Genomic DNA, 22,021 nt, shown 5'->3' with positions numbered 1-22,021 from the left:
TGTTACACCCACAAGTGTCAAGTAATAACCAAATATAATCAAGAGAACTAGCTCACTTTATTTTATATGTCTGGAAATATCATTTGTTGTACTGCTTAATGACGAAGCAACATCCAGCAGCATGGTCTTTTGGCGTTTGTAAAAAAAAAAAAAAGAGCATGCCACTGTAAGGTGCTCTGGGCAGTTGCATTAATACAGCCTCAGCTAATGCACAATGGAAATGCCTGAATTGATGCAGCTTCCAAATGCAAAGCTGTCCTGTGTGTGAAAGAATGAGTGCAGCCTGTATATGTACTCATTGTGTCACAGACATAACACAGCCGGGAAGGGAAAATAATTTTACCTGAATGCAAATGAAACATTGTTATCTGCACTTTATGACCGACAGGAAGAACACTATAAAATTATCAGAAATAAGCCACATATGCCACTCTGCGCTTTAAAATAGAAAATGTGGGAGATTGTTAATGTAGAAGAAAATGCCACCAAGTCTGCTTTCAATCTACTGTTGCACACTCATTTTATTCATAAATTAAAAATTAGTGGTTAAATGGTCTGATGTGAAGCACATATTTTTAATGTTTTGTTCATCTACATACTGGATTGACTTGCTATTTACAAAGTGCTTTGCTGAAGTACCTCTGTCACTGAAGCAACATGCTTTACTTGCATAAATCGCCACAAAAACTAAACATGCTGCATTTACTATAACATGAAGGAGAGAAGTCTGTAGTAGAATAAAATAAAGAGTACATTACAAAGCAAAAAAGAGGAATTAAAAAAAATTAAGATATTTTTTTCAGTATATTCCATAGACATAACTAACATTCACAAGTCAGGTATTACAATATTGAGTGTATAGATACTGGATACTGACTTGAACGAATTATGTACAGCACCCGCAGTTAACTTTAAAAGAGGATGAATCATAAGGGACATATTAATAAAAATGTACTTTGTCATACCTGACAGCTTAACAAAAGGAATTATTAACATGCTATAGGAACATACATATGAGAAAAAATGTAGAATTTGTCCACTAGCATAGGCTGGAAACAAAACCATCTATGAACACTGCCTATGTGTAAATTATTCACAATCGGCTTTTGAGAAGTTTTTCACTGTGGTCTTTTTGTTTCAGGTGGGCGGGATGAGGACCTCCAGCGAGATTAGTTTATGATCTGATCTCACCAGTGAGGGTATACTCGGTGTTGAACATTTTGATCCCATGTTCGTGATGATGAGATCAAGTATGTTTTCACCTCTTGTGGGGATGGTGACTAGTTGTTCCATGGCATTTGAGTTTACGAACCCAGGAATCTTTGGGTTAGAGTGTTCGGCTTGAGTAGTGTTCCCAGTCTATATTAGGTAGTTGAAGTCACCTAGTATGATGGTGTTTGAGATACATTTATCCCTCCAATGTTTTCAGGAAGGCCATGTGAGGTTCCTGAGTTTGAGAGGGTGGCCTGTAACATGCTACAAATTGCAGAGCAGTCTTGCCTATGGTTAATTGCACCTGGATGGTCTCAGATGCATCGTTCGTTGCCACCAACCTTGAGGTGTGGGTGTCCTTTATGAATATGGACACCCCCCCTCCTTTCTTGGTGTTGTCCGGATTTTGGGGCCAGAACGTATGATATGAGGTGAAACCTGTTAGTGCTGGGGTGCTCTCAGGAGCCTTGAACCAGGTTTCTGTCACAGCACAGACATCGATGTTCTCCATATTGAGAAGGGCCTCGAGTGCGTGCATCTTGAGATTGAGACTTCTGGCATTGAGCAGCATTACCCTTAGTTTTTTTTCCTTTTTGGTGTTCTAGGGTGGTAGGTTTAGAATTTGAGCCTTGCCTAAAAAAGGCACTATGGGGGTGGCAAGAGCCTTTGCCAATATCCGAAGCCCAGGGTGACAGGTGCAAGCCGTCCCTTGCGAAGCAGCGTGGCTTGTCCAGCATGTCATCCCAGGCAGACAGACATTGATCCCTTTGAATGACACCAGAATTTAAGCCAATTATTAAAGCTGATCATCTTATCACTGTATTGTGGCATCATTCTAGGTGAAGGTAGGATACTGCTCAAGGTCAGGGTCATACCTGCCTGGGCTACATAATCAGAGAGCTCCTCGACGCCCTTTCATGTAGTCCAAGGAGGTACGCCTCAGGTCGCTGACACCAGCGTGGACAATGACTGAGTCGCATTTGTACCTGCTGTTGAGAGACCTGAGTGCTTGCGTTATGTGGCGGATTCTAGCGCCGACAGGCAGCTTACTGTGACCTTCTCCTTACTCAGTCTGGTGAGCGGGACGCCAGTGTGTCTGACTATGGAATCACCAATGACAAGTGTGTCTGGCATTTTGTTTGGCCTTAAGGGCTGTGACTGTTTGACACTCTGACTGTGTGGTCTATGTGTTGCATGTGTTGGGTCGTGAGGTGGTAGTTGTTTGGGTGTCTGCTTTGGTGGCCTCTGCTGTTTTGGTAAATTTTGACCAGTGCCTCCGAGTATGTCTTTGTGTGAGTATGTGTATGATTTGAAGTTGTGATGGTACCATGTGTGACTGGGCATGTATTGTGTGTGGTTGCCTTCTCCTCCTGTCTGGTCTTGCCAGTCCTATGTTGAGAGAGCTCAGCCTCCAGTTTGGCCGTATAGTTGCATCTCTCGCATGTATTTGTGTTTTGTGGGAGAAGGAGAGGATTGTCAGGTACATGAGGCAATTGTAACATTGCCTCAATATTCCCAGGTTCACCAGTTGAGCTGGAGAGGACACTAGCAACTGATCCCTCGACATACTAGAAGTAGTAGATAAAGAACTTTCAAAGGACTCCGGGAGAAGTGGGTTTTGGGCTGGTGGGGTACTATCTATAATAAGAGTGCTTTATCAAGGTGCAAGTACTGTAGGAGTAAGTGCTAGGCTTTACAGATAGAGAATAGTCTACTTGGGAATCAAGTAGAGATGAACTTTTCAGTTATAGGATATGCTGGTTAGATCAGCAGTACAGTTTAGCGTGTTTTATAGCAGGGGGCTGAAGGGAGCTAGGAATTGGCCCAAAACGACCAATGGACTACTAGTTTCTGGCTGAAACTTCACCAAATCGGACAAAAAGGCCGCTCAGTGCTTGCAACACAAAGTGACTTGGTCTTGACAGTTTTTCAAGCACTATTCTGTTACACCCACAAGTGTCAAGTAATAACCAAATATAATCAAGAGAAGTAGTTCACTTTATTTTATATGTTTGGAAATATCATTTGTTGTACTGCTTAATGACGAAGCAACATCCAGCAGCATGGTCTTTTGGCGTTTGTAAAAAAAAAAAAGAGCATGCCACTGTAAGGTGCTCTGGGCAGTTGCATTAATACAGCCTCAGCTAATGCACAATGGAAATGCCTGAATTGATGCAGCTTCCAAATGCAAAGCTGTCCTGTGTGTGAAAGAATGAGTGCAGCCTGTATATGTACTCATTGTGTCACAGGCATAACACAGCCGGGAAGGGAAAATAATTTTACCTGAATGCAAATGAAACATTGTTATCTGCACTTTATGAATGACAGGAAGAACACTATAAAATTATCAGAAATAAGCCACATATGCCACTCTGCGCTTTAAAATAGAAAATGTGGGAGATTGTTAATGTAGAAGAAAATGCCACCAAGTCTGCTTTCAATCTACTGTTGCACACTCATTTTATTCATAACATAAAAATTAGTGGTTAAATGGTCTGATGCGAAGCACATATTTTTAATGTTTTGTTCATCTACATACTGGATTGACTTGCTATTTACAAAGTGCTTTGCTGAAGTACCTCTGTCACTGAAGCAACATGCTTTACTTGCATAAATCACCACAAAAACTAAATATGCTGCATTTACTATAACATGAAGGAGAGAAGTCTGTAGTAGAATAAAATAAAGAGTACATTACAAAGCAAAAAAGAGGAATTCAAAAAAATTAAGATATTTTTTCAGTATATTCCATAGACATAACTAACATTCACAAGTCAGGTATTACAATATTGGGTGTATAGATACTGGATACTGACTTGAACGAATTATGTACAGCACCCACAGTTAACTTTAAAAGAGGAAGAATCATAAGGGACATATTAATAAAAATGTACTTTGTCATACCTGACAGCTTAACAAAAGGAATTATTAACATGCTATAGGAACATACATATGAGAAAAAATGTATAATTTGTCCACTAGCATAGGCTGGAAACAAACCATCTATGAACACTGCCTATGTGTATATTATTCACATGGCAAAATAAAAGGAAAGCTAAAAGACAAATTTCAAGTACAGGGAGAAACATAAATAATTGTTGCAACTTGACATTTTCTGTAAGTTCGTTAAGCAAATGAAATGTAGCACAGACATGCAGGGTTAGTGTACGGTACAGGAAACAGATGCCAGTGCCTTACTTCTAAAACGCTACAACAGGTTAAAGCTCAAACTAGAAGTAGGCTGAGGACCCTCAGTCTTTTATTTTAATAAAAATGATGATGCCATTACTGGAAAGCTAACAAAATGCATTTTATGAAAGATGTGTACCTGAAATTATTTACAATATTTATGGCATGCAAATACGTAAATATCTGAGCAATATGTTGTAAAAAAAAAAAAAAGGATATGAAAACTGTTAACATGATGGAATGCCTTTAAAATCATATATATGTTAAATTATATATCTAATTAGTACAAAACAGAAAAGTTGTAAAGTTTAAGCACTGATCTGAAAGCTTTAAACTTTACAACAAACCATTTTTTTCAAAGCAGTACAAGTGTCATGTTCTTCTTCTGTTACTTACAAATCAGTACTAGAGTTCATAACTCCAGGGTAGCATACAAGTAGCCTATGTTTTCCACAGTGGCAGTTCCTGCAACATAAAAAGGAGTAAGGCTGCAGAGTAGTATAACATATGCAGTATATTTCCTAGTTGTGAGCTACAAAGGAATAAAGCTAGAATGAAACACAAACAAACCAGAATCAACAGTATCCTGTGTACTGAAAAAGTCAGCCAGAAGGTTTGGAGTAAGTGGTCAATACTGTCCTGAACATCCTGACAGAGAGTGGGGGAAGTCCAGTGAGCAAAACTGCTGGAATCCAGAGATGGACTAGAGTCACTCAACCAACATAAAGAGCCATGGACACTAGCAAAGCCACTAAGCAGTGCATTCATGCTGCAGTCAGGGTGCACAACTGGCAAAATATGACACAGGGTTAGAGCCAATGCAAAGATATCTGGAAGAAGAACTGCCCTAACTACATTCACCCCAAGAAAAATAATTAGGGCTGATGGTTTGGAGACAACATACAGGAAAAAATAATAAAAATAGTAATAAGGATATATTTCCTTATTATTATGAATTTAAAAAAAATCTGCAGTCCCCCTCCAGTATATGCAAAGTAATGTTTGTATCTACTGTTCGCTGTCTCAGGTAATGATAGACTGCAGTCCCTACTAACTTATAAACAGTTAATAATGGTTACAGTGTAAATCCTCCCTTTCCACATATGTATAGCACTGCTTCTTATTAACTGTCCTCTCTACCATATAAGCAAAATAATCACTTTTACTATCCAGGAGCCCCCTTTATTAAAACAATATCTAGTGGCACCCTTCCTACCCTGTTAAACTCCAAGTAGGGCTGCAGACCTTGCACATCACTACACTGCTACTTGCTACACAACTCATTCCTTCTTACTGGACATACCAAAGCAATCCCTATAAAATAAAAAAAAATAAAAGAGCTCTTCTTACTTTTAATTTTACGTAAAATTTAAATGTGGCAGGTTAGTATCTGATCTGTATATAATGAAAAAGCTGTATATATGTATACACACACACACACACACACACACACACACACACACACACACACACACACGCAGACCTGCCATTACAAGGACCACCAAACAAGGCTGTGTGGTGAAGGAGGGGACCAGATAGAAAGTTCAGGGATATATGGAGTGAGTTACCTTAAAAACATGTGACTAAATTAAAAAGTGCACTGTCTTTTGTGGCAGGATAGCTGATAGACACCTGTAATTACTTCCCTGAGCTGTATGCCATTGTCTATTTAGACTGCAACATCAATACCTTTTGTAGCCTTTCATTCCAAGGAATCAGACACATGATGAGCTGTAACAGTGTGGAATTTTAATTTTTATTCTACCTTGTTAGCACCAGATGAACTTAACTCAGCATAAGCCGAGTCTGGCAAATGTCAATCACACAACCTTCTTGAATAACATTTGCAATGCAGAAGACCAAGCTTTATGCTAAGTTATATACACTCTGACATTTTTTGTTCATTAATAATACTAAGCATGTCTCTGAATTATTTTAAACACCCTAATTATCATTTAAGACACAGGCAAACGTACATTAACAGAAAAAGAAAAAACATATGAACATTTATTTCCATTTACATACATTATACATCCATCTTGATTAAAGCCCCAGTTCCAGCTGAAGAAAAGCAACCCCAAAGCATGATACTGCCACCACCATGCTTCACTGTGGGGATGGTGTTCTTTTGGTGATGTGAAGTGTTGTTTTTGTGCCAAACATACCTTTTGGAATTGCGGCCAAATGTTCAGCCTTGGTCTCATCAGACCATAACACATTTTCCCCACATGGTTTTGGCAGACTTGATGCATTGTTTTGCAAATTTTAGCCAGGCCTGCATGCTTTTCTGTGTAAGAAAAGGCTTCTGTCTTGCAACCCTACCCCATAGCCCAGACATATGGAGAATACAGGAAACTGTCGTCACATATAGTACACAACCAGTACTTGCCAGAAATTCCTGTAGCTCCTTCAGTGTTGCTGTAGGTCTCTGGGCAGCCTCCCAGACCAGTTTTTGTCTTGTCTTTTCATCAATTTTGGAGGGAGGTCCAGTTATTTGCAACTTCACTATTGTCCCACATTTTTTCCACTTTTTAATGACCATCTTCACTGTGTTCCATGGTATATCCAATTCTATGGAAAATGAATTTGTACCCTTCTCCTGACTGATGCCTTTCAACAATGAGATCCCTTTGATGCTTTGTAAGCTCTCTGCGAAACATGGCTTTTGCTGTAGCAGGCAACTGAGTAAATGTCAGGAAAATCCTACTAGGACAGCTGAACTTTATTTGGGATTAATCAGAGTCTCTTTAATTGATGGCAGGTGTGGACCTAAGAAGACTGAATGCTGTAATTAAATCAAAAGGTGCTTCAACAAAGTACTATTTTAAGGGTGTGCACAGTTATGCAACCAGCTTATTGTACGTTTTTTATTTTTTATATTTTTCCCCAACAAATTTGTCTATTTTTCAAATGAATTGTACAGGCTATAGGTCACATTAAAGGTGGGAAAAGTTTTGAAATTATTTATTGTGGTCTCATTTTTTATATCACAAAAACCTGGAATTTTAACAGGGGTGTGTACACTTTTTATATCCACTGTGTATATATGTGTGAGTGTGTGTGTGTGTGTGTGTGTGTGTGTGTGTGTGTGTGTGTGTGTGTGTGTGTATATATATGTGTGTGTGAGTGTGTGTGTATATGTATATATATATATATATATATGGTTCTACCTGACATAGTAAACCACCACACACAACACCACGACACATCACCGACACCACATCATCGACAGTCCATAAACAACCAAAACCACACACAACCGACAAACGAAATAACCCGGGTACACAACACGAAAAACCATACACTACACACACCACACAACAACAACAATTAAAAAAAAAAACAACACCCCATTCCACAAACCACACACACAACACAAATTGTCGATATATATATATATATATATATATACAGATATATATGCATACACATACATATTTACAGATGCAAGAATATGCTACTACATTTTGTTCAAGAAGCAGTTGTCATAACATGGATGGAAAAATGGAATTATGTTTAGCAGATCTTTATGGATAAGATGTAGCCATAATAATTGAGATGGCTTATGCTACAAGGATAGCAGCATATCATTATACAGAGAGGGGTCTAGGACTATTCACTGAAAGCACATTCCACTGAAACACATTTGACTGTGCACAATTCACTGAAAGCACAATTCACTCAAACAAATGAAAGTTATATATGGCCTTTTCCTCACTGTTGTGTTACCCTGGAGTTAGTATATATAGTAAGGGGGGTGTGGGGGGCACCACTCCCCACATATTTTGGATATATTTTAATATATTTGGATATATATTAAGTTCAGAAAAGAGTACTTTATTGGAATTGCAAGTATCCATGTATATAGTTCAAAATATTTAAAATAGGTGGAGGGCTACGCCCCCATACCCCCTTACTATATATACTAATTCCAGGGTCGCACAACTGTGGGGAAAAGGCCATATATAACTTTCAGTGAATTGTGCAAAGTCAAATGTGTTTCAGTGAAATGTGCTTTCAGTGAATAGTCCTAGACCCATTGAGAGGAATGAAGACAATAGAGGAGGCAAGTCAGAATAGTTGCAGGAAAGGATTCAATGTGGAAAAGACAGAGTAAAAGTGTGAGAGGCATGCATGCAGTGTTTCATTTAGGAGTCCCCTATCCTGTACTCTTTGACTATATTCTGGTATCAATCCCTGATAGGGAAGGCAGTCTCTAACTTGGAGTGCAAATGCTGTCTTGGTCTCATCCCACTCTATTACCTTACTTCTCTAGTTACTTGCTTTCAATACCTTGGCTTCTTTGCCAGTTTTCTTCAGTAAATTCCAGTTCTCTTTGCCAATGTTCTGTACCCCATCATCTCTATTGGCAAAATCTCCTTTCTTGTACTGACTTATTAAATATAATACTTTTTGATCCTCCTTAAGGATCTGCGTCCAAAAATTCACTCTATTTCTTAAACTCTCCCTAGTGTAGACATCAACACTTAATAATCATGGTTTAAATTTATTATTATCCAGATAATCTCTTGTTTTTCTTTAGCACTCTGCATTTGCACTTCTTCTTGTTCTCAGAGATTCCTTTTAATCTGCAATACTTAACCTTTGTCAGCCTCACTAAGTAATCATTACTTCCTAACCATACATTTTTTTGTTTTATTTCTAATCTATTTTTCAAACTCCATTTTCATTTCAAGCCACTCATTAGCTATAATTTTTGAAAAACATCTATCTTTCTTAATAATTTCTGCGACCCATTCCTTAAATTCATCTTTTTAATAGGTAATTGGGAATGTGACAGTGTCTTCTTTACTATATGCGAGTCGAAACTTTCAATCAAATGCACACGTTCCTGTAAAATATGGGAATAATATGCAATTTCTGTCCAAGTTACTACTACTGAATTTATGTCTTCCATAGCAAATATTTTCATAAATTTCTTCAGAAATCTACCCTCTATTGTTATATTTTCCATTCTATTTCCCTCTGATACATCCTCACTACTGCAAGTCAAGTTCCAGTCCCCACCTATAAGTAATATTCCCTGCTATTAGCTGATTTCACTCAAAAGTTTCCTAAGCTTCATAATAGCATTTTTTGTGGAATATAAAACAAGTCAACATAATTCTCCTCCCTTGCCAACAGTCCCCTACTACCACAAATCTACTATAGGTTCATAGGTTGGTACTAGGCTATCGATCCTAGGGCCTATACAAGCCTAGCCATAACAATTCCCTGGCTATTTCTTCCCACACTATTTACTTCCCTGGACCCCTGTCTAGCAGGGCGACTGACATGATCCCCAGAGTGAATTTCCTTTTTCCCAGCCAATCATCAAGGTTCCTTTTGAAGAGGGCCAAAGAGGTGCTCTGCTTGACATGTATGGGCAGTCTATTCCAGAGTCTGGGGAGTCTCTGGGTCAGGAACCTATCCCTCCAGCATGTTTTGTTTATTGTGATGACAAGGTTTAGATAACTGGAGCGTGTGGCTCTGAGGGATTGGGATTTCTTTAAGTGTAGCATGTCCAACAGCTCTGGGTTTGACATGGACTTGTATGTTAAGCAGAGATCGCCTTGGAGTAGATGATATGCGACAAAGTATAGCTGGAGTTTTTTAAGGCGGTCAACATAGGGCATCTGCTTTAGGCCTGTGATTCTTTTAGTGAGGTATTTCTATGGCCTTTCCAGTTGTTGCAGATGTCTTGAGAGGTACATACCAAAATGAGGCATTGTATTCTATAATGGGTCTAATGAGGGATGAGTACAGTGGGACAATGACCTCCTTTTTTCTGGATGAAAAGCCCTTAGTGATGAGGTGCGCCACATAGAAGGATTTCCTGACTGTTGTGGCGATGCGGTTATTGAAGGTGAGACCACTGTCCACCTGTGACCCTAAGTCTCTTATCACACTTTCGGTGTTTAATGTACTGCCACCTATAATTCACAAGTACATGTTTTTTTCCCAAAGGGGATAACTATACATTTTTTGGCACTGAGCTTGAGCCCATGGCTCTGGCACCAATCATCTGTTTCTGTAAGGCCCTTTTGTAGCGTATCCACATCATTTGGGGATTCAATAATGGCTCCCGGTTTGCAGTCATCTGCGAACTTTGTTAGCCAGAGTTCCTTAGTGTTGGCCTGTACTTCAGAGAAGTAGATGCCAAACAAGAGAGGTCTCAGGACTGAACCCTGAGGTACTCCACTTGTCACTTGTCTGGAGCTGGATTTGGAGTCAGCTACTTTTACAGTGTGGGTTCTGTCAGTAAGCCAGTTGGCAACCCATCGAGTGACGTAGGGATTAATGCCCAGCTTAGTAAGTTTATCTATGATTCCAGAGTGGGGGGGTGATGTCAAAGGCCTTGGTGAGGTCCAGATAAGCTGTGTGGACTGCCTTACCCTCGTACACAGCTCTGGAGACTGATTCAAAGAAGTCAATCAGGTTCAGGAGACAAGATCGGCCCTTCATGAACCCAAACTGGGTGGGGTCCAGTGTTTTAAGGTTGCAAATGTCTTTGTTTAGAAGTTCTATGTTAATAAGTTCCATGGCCTTGCAGATCAGGCTCGTCAGACTGATGGGGCGGTGGATCCCCCCTTGTGGAGTGGGATAACTGTAGCTGTGCGCCACTCAGAGGGCACAAAGCCTGAGGTGAGGCTATGATTAAACATGACACTTAGATGAGGTGCCAGTTCAGTTTGTAGTTCATGTAGTACACAGCCCGGGATGTCATCTGGTCCCATGGATGCTGTATTCTTAGCTTTGGAGAGTGCGTTTTTTACCTGTGTGGCAGTTACTACCGGAATTTGACAATCATCTGGTATTGAGATGGGCCACTTAGGGGGTGAGAGGGGGTGAAGTTGGCACTGAATTGATCTGTCAGGATATTTGTAATATCCTTGGGATCAGTATATTTAATGCCATTCTGTTGTAGCTCAGAGCAGATCTGAGCATTGCCATTTAGATTCTTGAAATAGTTATAGAATGCCTTGTGGATATCTTTTGAATCTTTGGCAATTTTATTTTCGTAACTAGCTTTGGAGGATTTTATGAGGGATCTTAGCTTCTTACTGAGGCTGGTAAGGGAGTTTTTTGCATCCTGGGATTTTCCTCTTTTCTGCAACAGTTTCTTCCTTTTGTTGTAAAGTTTATTTATGGCAGGGGACCACAAGATTGGCTTCCTTTTTTGGAGGAAAGCATCTTGGTTCTATCTGGGATGGCACGATTCATATATGAGTTGATGTGCTCATACACTGCCTTAGTGTAGGACTCAGCAGTCAAACTTTCAGTTCCCGTCTGCATGGGTGTCATGAAGTTTGTAACTTCTGACTTGAGTAGCATGAAGTTGGCTTTGGAGAAGTTTTTTTATGGAGGTTTCCTTACTGGGGGGTGGGGGTAGGATGTGGATGTTAAGGGTGATTAGCTTATGGTCTGACCTGACCAATGAGGGGGTGACCATAAGTGTGGACCATCGATTTCCCATGTTGGTAATGACCAGATCTAGGATATATGTGCTGGCTTCTTCTTTTTTGTAGTTTTGTTGATATGGTATAGCCGTGCACCAGCCACACATGCAGGTATTTTGTTTGCTGTTAGTACTTTCCGTTTCCTGCTGGAGGCGTTTCTGGTGTGGCCATCCTTCGTTGGGAGCTCTGTACACATTTGTAGCATTTTCGCTTGGATTTATCTTTATTTTGGTACAGGAAGAATGGTAACGACAAGATTGGGAAAAGTTTGTTTCGTTTCAACTCCAGTCCTTATGCTGCAGTTTTTCATCTACTGAAGCTAAGCATTTCTTATATCTCTTGGTGAAGCAGCTTAGCAGGTACTGCATTTAGGCTTTTTTGTATGAGAACTATTCCAATTAACACCTTCAGAATTATTGGAGTTGGACATTAAAAGGAACATTTCATTTTGTTTGGGACATTATAGAAGTTGTTGTGGCGAATTGGATGGTGGAACTGTTTGGCTTGTTTCAACTCGAGCCACGGATTTGGCTTAGGTTGAGCTTCATCTCAAGGGCCAAACTGTGTTTACCAATTAATGGTTTTGGACATAACATACCACTGTTCATGTGTTTCTGATCTCATTTGATCGGGACTGTGCGTTCCAAACAGAGGCATTATTTAGACTTTGGCGTGACTATTTCTATCCTGATATACATGTTGCAGGTTGCATTAGATGTGTTTTCATTATTTTCAGGGCCTACTGTGTTCGCTCTCAAGGGACCAATATCAGTGTTCACGAGTCTGAACAGTTTGACTTGTGGACTTAAAATTGTATTAACATTTGATAATTTTTATTATATATATTATTTTGGAGTGTTCCAAATTTTTAATCACTCCCATCAGACATATGGTCCGAATTATGTTCCATCTTTGGGACTAGTTGTTTTCAACTCTAAGTTTATGTTGGGGTTGATATATGGTTTAACTGTTTGATGCATGTGTTTAACTTTACATATGTTTCGATTATTAATGCTCGAACATGTCAATGTCGGTAATAGACTTTCTATTTTATAACAGATGTTTACTCTCACATAACTAGAATTTAGGGCTTATGTATCTTATGGTTTTGCCTGATTGTACTTCCCTGTTCTTTATGTATATTGTTAGGAGCAACATATCAGGCATATGATCCGTATTATATCACATCTTTGGACTTGTTGCTTTCAACTCTAAGTTTATGTTGGGGTTGATACATAGGTTCATAGGTTCATACTAGGCTATCTGCCCAAGGCATTTTATAAGCTAGCCTAGAGTTTTGTGGCTGGCTTTTTTTTTAGTTTGATGATTGAATGATACTAATGTTGTTGTTGTGTTGTGCCTCAGCAGTGACACTGTATCTAAGGCCTGGGTCTATATCTCCCATCCATCATCCATTGATTTCTCTTGAACAAGTTCTGAGGGATCTAGACTTTGAGGTGAATAGAGCTGGAGTTCCTTCAGTCGGGCAGCATAAGACATATTTTTGAGACCCTTTATCCTTTTGGTGAGGAACTTTGGGCCTTTCCAGTTGCTGGGCATTGTCAATCATTGGTCTGATGAGTACAGGGGACGATGACCTCCTTGATCTAGACCTGATAACCTCTTCTGTGCTCAGTGGATTTGGTAGCTGGGGGTAATTAGTCCATGGCTCTGACACCAGTTTAACGGTTTGATGCATGTGTTTGATTTTTGATATATGTTTCGATTATTAATGCTCGAACATGTTAATATTGGTAACAGACTGTTTTATAATGGATGTTTACCCTTACATAACCAGAATCTAGGGCATATGCATTTTATGGTTTTGCCTGACTGTATGTCCTTATTGTTCAGGTATATTGTTAGGAGTAACATATCACTATCCATTTTTGGATAGATAAAGGAGTCTTTTCCATTATTTTTATATGGGATAAGAACAGGTTCTATGACTTCAGACTGCCCTGCATATGGAAATATTGGGTTCATCAATATTCAAGTTGACTTTTTACATCAATGAGTCCTGGATTTAATGGGGAGGACAATATAATGTTTTGTCCCAATTTTTTGCCCTATTTTCCTGGTGTTTTGGATCAATGTTGGATATTCTTGATCTTCAAGTGGAGTTTTGGACTTCAGATCTAAGTCTATAATTGTATGGCCCAGTTATTTACTGAACTTGTTTGTCATCACATCACAGACCAAATTGTATATACTTATTTGATTCATCCACTGCTACGGTCAACATTTGGGGTTTGTCCTTTGGCCTTTTGGGTGACATAGCAGGTATAGGTTGTGTAAGTGGACTTATTCAAGTGCCAACTAAGCATTGTAAACATCAATCATTTTATTTGATTGATTCTTCTTATATTTTTCTATATCATTATAAACACTGAGCAACCAGGCACCCTGTTTTGGGGTGCAGTTTATTGGCTATTATTGAACCCATGTTGGCCACTTTCTGATGTCTTATATCTGGTGAAGAGAACTAAAGGAATATATTGATCTTGGAACATTTATGGTATCAGTTGTATAAGACAGTTTTGGAAACAGTACTCCAATTTGACTTTTGTGGACAGTGGATTTATTTTGATTCTTGAGGTTTTTATCAGTTATATTGTGGTCTTTTTGGTCGGTGATGGATTTGGCAACCATTATTAAGGGTCTTTCATCAGACTCTGGGGATTTGGGTATTTTTGGTCTGAGGTCTGGTAATGTTAATAATGGCTCTGGTGTTCAGGATCCCACTCAGAATTGTAGATCAGCTTTTATGAAGTTGACTAAAAATCTTATTACACTAAGGAAAAATGTTTGGCATCTTAGGTTGTTTCGGGCATATCAACGGAGCAAAATTGCCCCAAGGGGATTAAGAATAAGGTTGCAACCTGTGGTTGCTGAACCAGATGACTGTCTTTTGGCCCACTGGTCTGAGGCACAACAACAGGCCTCTATGACTTTTGTTAATATATTGACTAACCATTACTACAGGAAGGTGGAGGAACAAACTACTCAGGTCTTGAGTTTAAGCAAAGGGTTTGATGAGTTTTCATCACTCCCATGTTTTAACATTTGTATTGACAAACTTGCTAAGGATCTGTTGGAATTAGATTCTGGGTTGAAGGAAAGAAAAATCAAAATGTTTACTCGTGATGTGGGAGATTATGACAGAGGCAAGCCCTTTGAGGTGCGTCCCAGGGTCAAATTTGTCACACCTGTTCAAACCCCCAAGAAATCTAGGGTCTCTCAACCTAGGTCTATACTCAAGAAAAGAGATAGGGAGTTTGCAACTTCTGGGGATGAATCATCATCAAACACAGAGTGGGAGGATGGCCACACCAGAGCTTCACCAGTTCCTAAGAGGAACAATTTAGAGCATAATTTGATGGGGGGGGGGGTCCTTTAGGCACAGATCTCAGACATGTGGGTGGGGTAGGAAACACAAAAGACATCATGCATCTTGGGGTGATTCCTCAGAATATGACCAAAATTTGAATGTTGAAGTGAACAATGTACACAATATATCTTCTGTCACATTTAATGAACAACAACTTCAGGTTCTAAACAAAGGTTTGGGTTTTGTGCCAGGAATTTGTGTTCCGGAGCATCATTTTGCACAAGATGTTGTCAATTTTTGCCATACCCTTAACTTAAGATTGTTTTTTCCCAACTTAGAAAGGACAAAGGTAGATCAATCTGGTCTTGGAATTTTTCGATTTTGACCGTCACAGTTCAAGCCACCAGTGACACCCACTGTACAGTCTTTTCAAAATAAGGTTCTCAAAGATTTACATACGAATTGGAGCAAGTATAATATGATTAAGGATAATCTTAATCAACAAGAAAGGTCATGCATTGAACATCTTATTAAGAATCATGACATTGCCATTTTGCCGGCGGACAAGGGTGGGGCAGTGGTGGTTCAGAATTGGGTGGATTATGAGGCAGAGGCAGAGGCAGAGCGACAACTATCTAATGAAGTTCATTATAAGGCAATGTCTATTGATCCAACCAGTAAGTTCAAACAAGACATTGATAAATTTTTGGATCTAGCAGAAGAGGAGGGTATCATTACTCATTATACCTGCTATCACCTCAAGGTCAATCACCCTAGACAACAATACATTTACTTTTTGCCTAAGATCCATAAGGATCCCAATAAACTGCCTGGTTGACCAATTGTCTCTGGCAGAGGCACTTTGACCGAGCCCTTGTCGGAATTTCTTACACAATATCTTAAACCTTTGTTACCCTCGATATGGGCGAGGATACAGGACACCACACAGTTTCTTGCCATCATATCAAATATGCAACTAGAACTGGACTGGCTCTTATGTACTTTGGATGTCACCTCCTTGTATACTAGTATCCCCCATTGGGCAGGACTCACTGCTTTGCAATATTGGCTTGATCAGGCGAATATGTACAAACCGGGTTTTAACACTCTTCTGGTTTGTATGGCTGAATTGGTACTCACCCACAATGTCTTTTATTTCAAAGATAAGTGTTTCTGGCCAGATCCAAGGTACTGCTATGGGGGCCTCTTTTGCCCCTATATATGTGGACTTGTTTATGGCTTACGTGGAAGAGCAATTGATTTATGATATTAACCATAATATCTTTATGAATGAATTAGATATTTGGAGGAGATATCTGACTGTTGGTTGGTGTGGAAAGCGGATGAGGCATTTCATTTTGAATTTTTGGAATATTTGAATTCCAACAAGTGGGGTGTGGAATTTAAGTTAACTTATAACAGATCGAAAATCACTTTCCTGGATGTGTCGATTAAGAGAACTGAATCAGACACTTTGGAGAGTGAGGTATTTAGAAAGTTTCCACAGTTCAATACCCTACTTCATGTCACAAGCTTCCACCCACAACATGTCATCAGGAATATCCCCAAATCGCAATTTCTTTATATTAGAAGAATCTGCTCTGATTCCTCCATGTATGCTTACCATCTACAGGAATTAACAACCAGATTTAAGAACAGGGGATATCAAGCAGGTGACATTACCAGGGCCAGTCAGTTTGCTAATCAACAAGATATGTCACATTTGTTATCATACCATCCTAAGTGTACAGACCAACCTCAGGATCCTAGATTGGTCACTACTTATGGCAGAAACACTAGGAGTTTCATGAATATCATTCAAAGACATTGGTACCTGTTACAGTCAGATAATACACTAAACGATACATTAACGATCGGTGTTCTTATTCCTTTCGGAAGGGGCGGTCATTGGGATCCTTATTCAGTCATTATAAAAGGGTGCACAATCATTTTCCTAATCCCCCCGCTCAAACTACAGTAACTGGGCAACTTTTGCTGGGTTGTCATCCATGTGGGTACTGCTCATATTGTCCGGGGGTGCTCAAGTCAGACAGTTTTACTTCTCATAGTTCTCCACATGTCTATAATGTTTCCTTTTTTGCTAACTGCAGTACCACTTGGGTTATTTATTTAGCCCAATGTAGCTGTCAGGCATTTTATGTGGGACAGACTTCTCGACCCTTTAAATTAAGGGTCGGTGAACATTTAAGTGATATCAGAAACAATAAAGTTTCGAATTCCTTATATAAACACATACACAAACATCCCGCAGGGATTTTTAGCTTCATAGTCATTGACCATATCACGTTTAAGAGCAATGAGGTTCATGTATTACATGAATTATTAACGAATAAAGAAAAAATGTGGATTGTTAAACTGGGAGCTCTATTATCACCTGGGTTGAATGACCAATTCTGAATGATTTTGCAATGTATCATCATTTATATATTTATTATTGGATTCCTGTACATACAGATACTTTGTGATATCTGAATATTCTGTTGTATGTTATTTTTATTTAGTTTTGGAATATATTTTTTATCCACTAGAAGGCGCTATTATATTGCATATAAATACATGTGAATGACTAGTCTTCATTTGATTTTTTGTGATGTGGTTGCTGAAGAAGACTTTTGCAGAAACCGGTATGACCCCACTGGGCTAATTTTACACTCAGTCTTCATGGAATAAAATACCCCTTTGCCAGAAGCCTACACAGGAAAACTGTGTGCTGGCTTCTTCTTTGTAGTTTTGTTGATATGGTATAGCCGTGCACCAGCCACACGTGCAAGTATTTTGTTTGCTGATAGTTATAGAATGCCTTGTGGTTATCTTTGGAATCTTTGGCAATTTTATTGTCGTAACTAGCTTTGGAGGATTTTATGAAGAATCTTAGCTTCTTACTGAGGCTGGTAAGGGTGTTTTTTTGCATCCTGGGATTTTCCTCTTTTCTGCAACAGTTTCTTCCTTTTGTTGTAAAGTTTGTTTATGGCAAGGGACCACCAGATTGGCTTCCTTTTTTTGGAGGAGAGTGTCTTGGTTCTATTTGGGATGGCACGATTCATGCATGAGTGGATGTGCTCGTACAGTGCCTTAGTGTAGGACTCAGCAGTCAAACTTTCAGTTCCTGTTTGCATGGGTGTCATGAAGTTTGTAACTTCTGACTTGAGTAGCATGAAGTTGGTTTGGAGAAGTTTTCTTATGGAGGTTTCCTTACTGGGGGGTGGGGGTGGGATGTGGATGTTAAGGGTGATTAGCTTATGGTCTGACCTGACCAACGAGGGAGTGACCATAGGTGTGGAGCATTGATTTCCCATGTTGGCAATGACCAGATCTAGGATATTGGAGCCCCTGGTGGGACTAGTTATTAGTTGATCCAGGGCATTGTAATTTATGAATTCCAAGAACCGTTGGGCAAAAGTGTTGGTACACGAGTAGTTTTCCCAGTTAATGGCAAAGTAGCTGAAATCACCCAGTATTAGGGTGTTTGGATGTATATTAATATTTTCCAGTATGTTTAGAAAGGTATAGTGAGAATCTTGGGGCATGGTGGGGGATCTGTAGCAAGCTACAATTTGGATTAGGTTCATAGGTTCATAGGTTTATACTAGGCTATCTGCCTAGAGGCATTTTATAGCTAGCCCAAATTTTTTTTGTTGTTTACATGCCTATATACTAAAAAAAAAACTTTGTTATTATTTTGTTTGTGCTCTGTCCAGCAGTGACACAGGAGAGATTTCGGGGGTAAACCGTTGCGATCTCCCATCCACAGGTCTAGATTGAACAGAGTGAGTCCTCTGCCTCACATGGACCCATTGATTTATTCACAGCATATCTAGGTTCTGGGAGTGAGTGGTTCCTCCCTATCCCTCTATCCCCTATTTATATCGGATAAGTGCTAAGGTGTGGTTTTTAGTGGTTTTGATTTGGTTTTGTTGATTTTGTCCATTAATTCCGGGTTGCTTAACATGCAATGTCATGCCAGGCACACAGGCACATGTCACCACTGATGAGGCGAGCGGGCTGGCTGGAATAGAGCTCTGGCTGGCAGATCTTGCAGCATTTTATACTTTGGTTTTATCCTTTTGGTGTTTTTGTTTGGTTCTTTGGGGGCTCTGCAGAATTCGGGTGAGAATTTTATGGTGTCATTCATCGGTGATAAGTGAGATCATTGGTGATCATTGTGAAGAGTACAGAACAATGACCCCCAATGTGACAATGCATAGATCTCTTCATGATCAGGTGGGCAATGTAGAAGGTCTTTCCTAACCACTTCTTTCTAACCACTTCAAAGAAGTCCACTCAACCCCTGGGTCCCCAGGTCCTGATAACCCCAGGTCCCTGATAGGTTGCTCCACCTATGGTAGGTATTGGGGTTACCTTTTTTTTTTAAGTTTTTTACTATACATTTTATACATTTTTTCTCTGTTTAACTTCAGGGGCTGGCTGCTTTGGCTCTGCTTGTCCTTTCCCTTCTGAAGGATATCCCTGTAGTTCTTCTTTGTCCGCCCGCTTTGTAGTTCGTCAGTCTTTGTCATGTCAGCTCAGTCACTCCCATCCTGGCCTGTTTGCCCATGTTGGAGTGAGATTCAACAGAACAGAGGGTGGGGGACCGGACAACCACCACCACCCTGACCATCTCCGCTGGAGTCTGAACTGGCTGGAGCAACCTCAGTTTTTCTGTCCTGTTGTGCCTTTTGTTGTGACATGACCATCATGTGACATATGGGTTTAGTTTTTTTTGGGTACTAGCTAGTAAGTTTTTTCTTTGTGGTTTCCAGGTAGGCTGTGGACTGAGGTGGACTGCCCTTTTTGGACTGCTGTGATCAGAAGTTCTGTTTTAAACAAAGAAGGAAAAGTAGTGTTCAAAGAAAGCCATGGTCTTCTAATTCTTGGGTCCGCAATTCCAAAATCCAATGTCTTTTCCCTATATGCTTTTTTGAGGTCCAACATACCATGGTGATCCCTGTGGGCGCTAAGATTGTGGTTGTGATCCAGGGGGGCGGGCGCGCCTTTGGGAGGAGCAAACAACAGAGCACGACCACAGTTGCCAGAGCCACGCCTGGACCTTGCGCTATCCTGTGGTTGCTGCTGATTAATTTGTGCGCTTATGTTTCCGGATTTAACTCGTGTAGCTCAGCTTTTCACCCCAAGCGGGCTTTGAGAGTCATTTTTAGCCTGCTGTGTTTTTACTTTTTCGCTTTAGAGAGCAGCTTTCACCGCATTTGAGGAGTGTGGGGGACCAGTTTCTCTCTCTCTCGGGGAGGGGGGAAGGGGAGGGGGGTGGGGTGCAAAGTTTTGCCTGACAGTTGGCAATGTTTGTGGGTTCAGTGATTTTGGTTGGTGGGTTTTTGTATTTTTTAGGGATTTTGGAGCCAATTTGGAGGTTCCATTGAGGTTCCAAACATATGGTGGATTTTTGGATCTCATGGCCTTTTTTCTCCAATTTTATTCTTTCTTTCCTTTTTCTGTTGCTTGTTTTTTTTTTTACAAGTGTCAGATTTGAATTTTGTTGGATTTATGAACCCTTTTCATGTTTTTTGTTTATTGCCTTCCCTCTTTCTCTGGGGCTAATAAGTTTTGGGGTGACTGGGTGACTTGACTTGGGTCCTGGGTTTTGGTGGCAGTTTTATTGTCCATGCAGTCCTGGCTGATCATGCAGTCCTGGAGGTGTTCAGCAGAAGGCGGGGCTTTCAGATTTTTGGGTTGTGGTTTCCACTCAGGGGCCAGTCTTTACCAGTGGACACACTGTTTGTGAGTAGTGTGTAGTTGCTTTTTTGTTGTTCTGGTTTTCTGAGTCAAAGTTGGGGTGGGGATGGTGTGGAGATCTGTGTTTATAGTCCATGATCAGTGTGGAATGGGGATATATATGTGATTGTGGAGGCTTTTGTCCCATGTTTGTGACAGTTGGATCTTGATTTATTTCTCTCATGGTATAGTGGGAACAGTGACTAGCTGTTGGATGGCATTGAACTCCAGGAACTCAATTTTTGGGCTAGAAAGTTAGGAGGGCTATAATGTTCCCAATCTATATTCATTGATTACAATTTATAGAGCAGTTTGAAGTCAGGTAGGATAGGGTGGATGGTTTCAGGTGGGCTGTTGGGTGCCTGAGGGCTGGAGAGTTTGAGAGGGTTGCCTGTAGCATGCTGAGCTTTTCTCCCCAGGTGGTGTTTGCTGGTGGGTGCACCTGGATGGTTTCCTCACCTGGAGTTGCCACCAACCTGGAGGTGTGGGGGTCCTATTTGAACAAGGGTGTCCCTACAAGACTGTGGTGGTTTGGTGACCAGGCTAGATGAACCATGATTTCAGGTGCAGAACACATGGTGAGAGAGGTTTCCTTGAACCCAGTACCAGTTACAGCACAGACATCGATGTTCTCCATACTTACCCTAGATTTAGAATTTGCATTTATTTTAAAGGGGTCTAGCATTTTTGCACTTACCCTCAGTTTCTTCCTAGTTTGGGCAGGTGTGGGGTTTTTTATTCTTGAGCCTTTAAAGTGGCTTGGGGTGCAAGGTGCAAGAGCCAGACAGACAAAGGATAGTGGCAGAATCAACAGGCAGACATTATCCCAAGACAGGCAGCCCCGGTTTGTTTGCAGACAAGCATCGAGTCAGACACTGTCTCACAGAATGACACAGGCTCCCAGGGGATTGAGGTTGGACCTGCCTGGGCTACATAATCGAAGGCTCCTCTCATAATCTGGACTGCATGTAGTCAGGGAGGTTCGTCTCACTTCTGCTCACAGGTCTGGAGTATCAGCCAATCATATTATCTACAGAGAGCTCCTCTGAGTCCCGAGCTCATAGTTGTCTCATGTGATAGG

The 22,021-nt window shown here is 40.3% G+C and overlaps 1 protein-coding gene across 2 annotated transcripts in view; it reads right to left on the bottom strand.

The window, feature by feature from the left end:
- The window catches only part of TBCK (TBC1 domain containing kinase), a 1,512,759-nt gene that overhangs the window by 1,360,920 nt on the left and 129,818 nt on the right, over positions 1 to 22,021 (bottom strand). The window contains exon 2 of one of the 2 annotated variants that reach the window (XM_044061297.1): positions 4,798 to 4,866. The exons of the other annotated variant lie outside the window; for it this stretch is intronic. Within the exon in view, the coding sequence (XP_043917232.1) occupies positions 4,798 to 4,866 (69 nt within the window). The remainder of the gene's footprint in view (positions 1 to 4,797; positions 4,867 to 22,021) is intronic. 2 annotated transcript variants of the gene reach the window in all.

The sequence above is a fragment of the Protopterus annectens genome, chromosome 2.part0, assembly GCF_019279795.1.
Source record: "Protopterus annectens isolate FY-2018-M chromosome 2.part0, PAN1.0, whole genome shotgun sequence".
NCBI classification, from domain to species: Eukaryota; Metazoa; Chordata; order Ceratodontiformes; family Protopteridae; genus Protopterus; species Protopterus annectens.
This window is presented reverse-complemented; position numbering and strand designations above follow the sequence as displayed.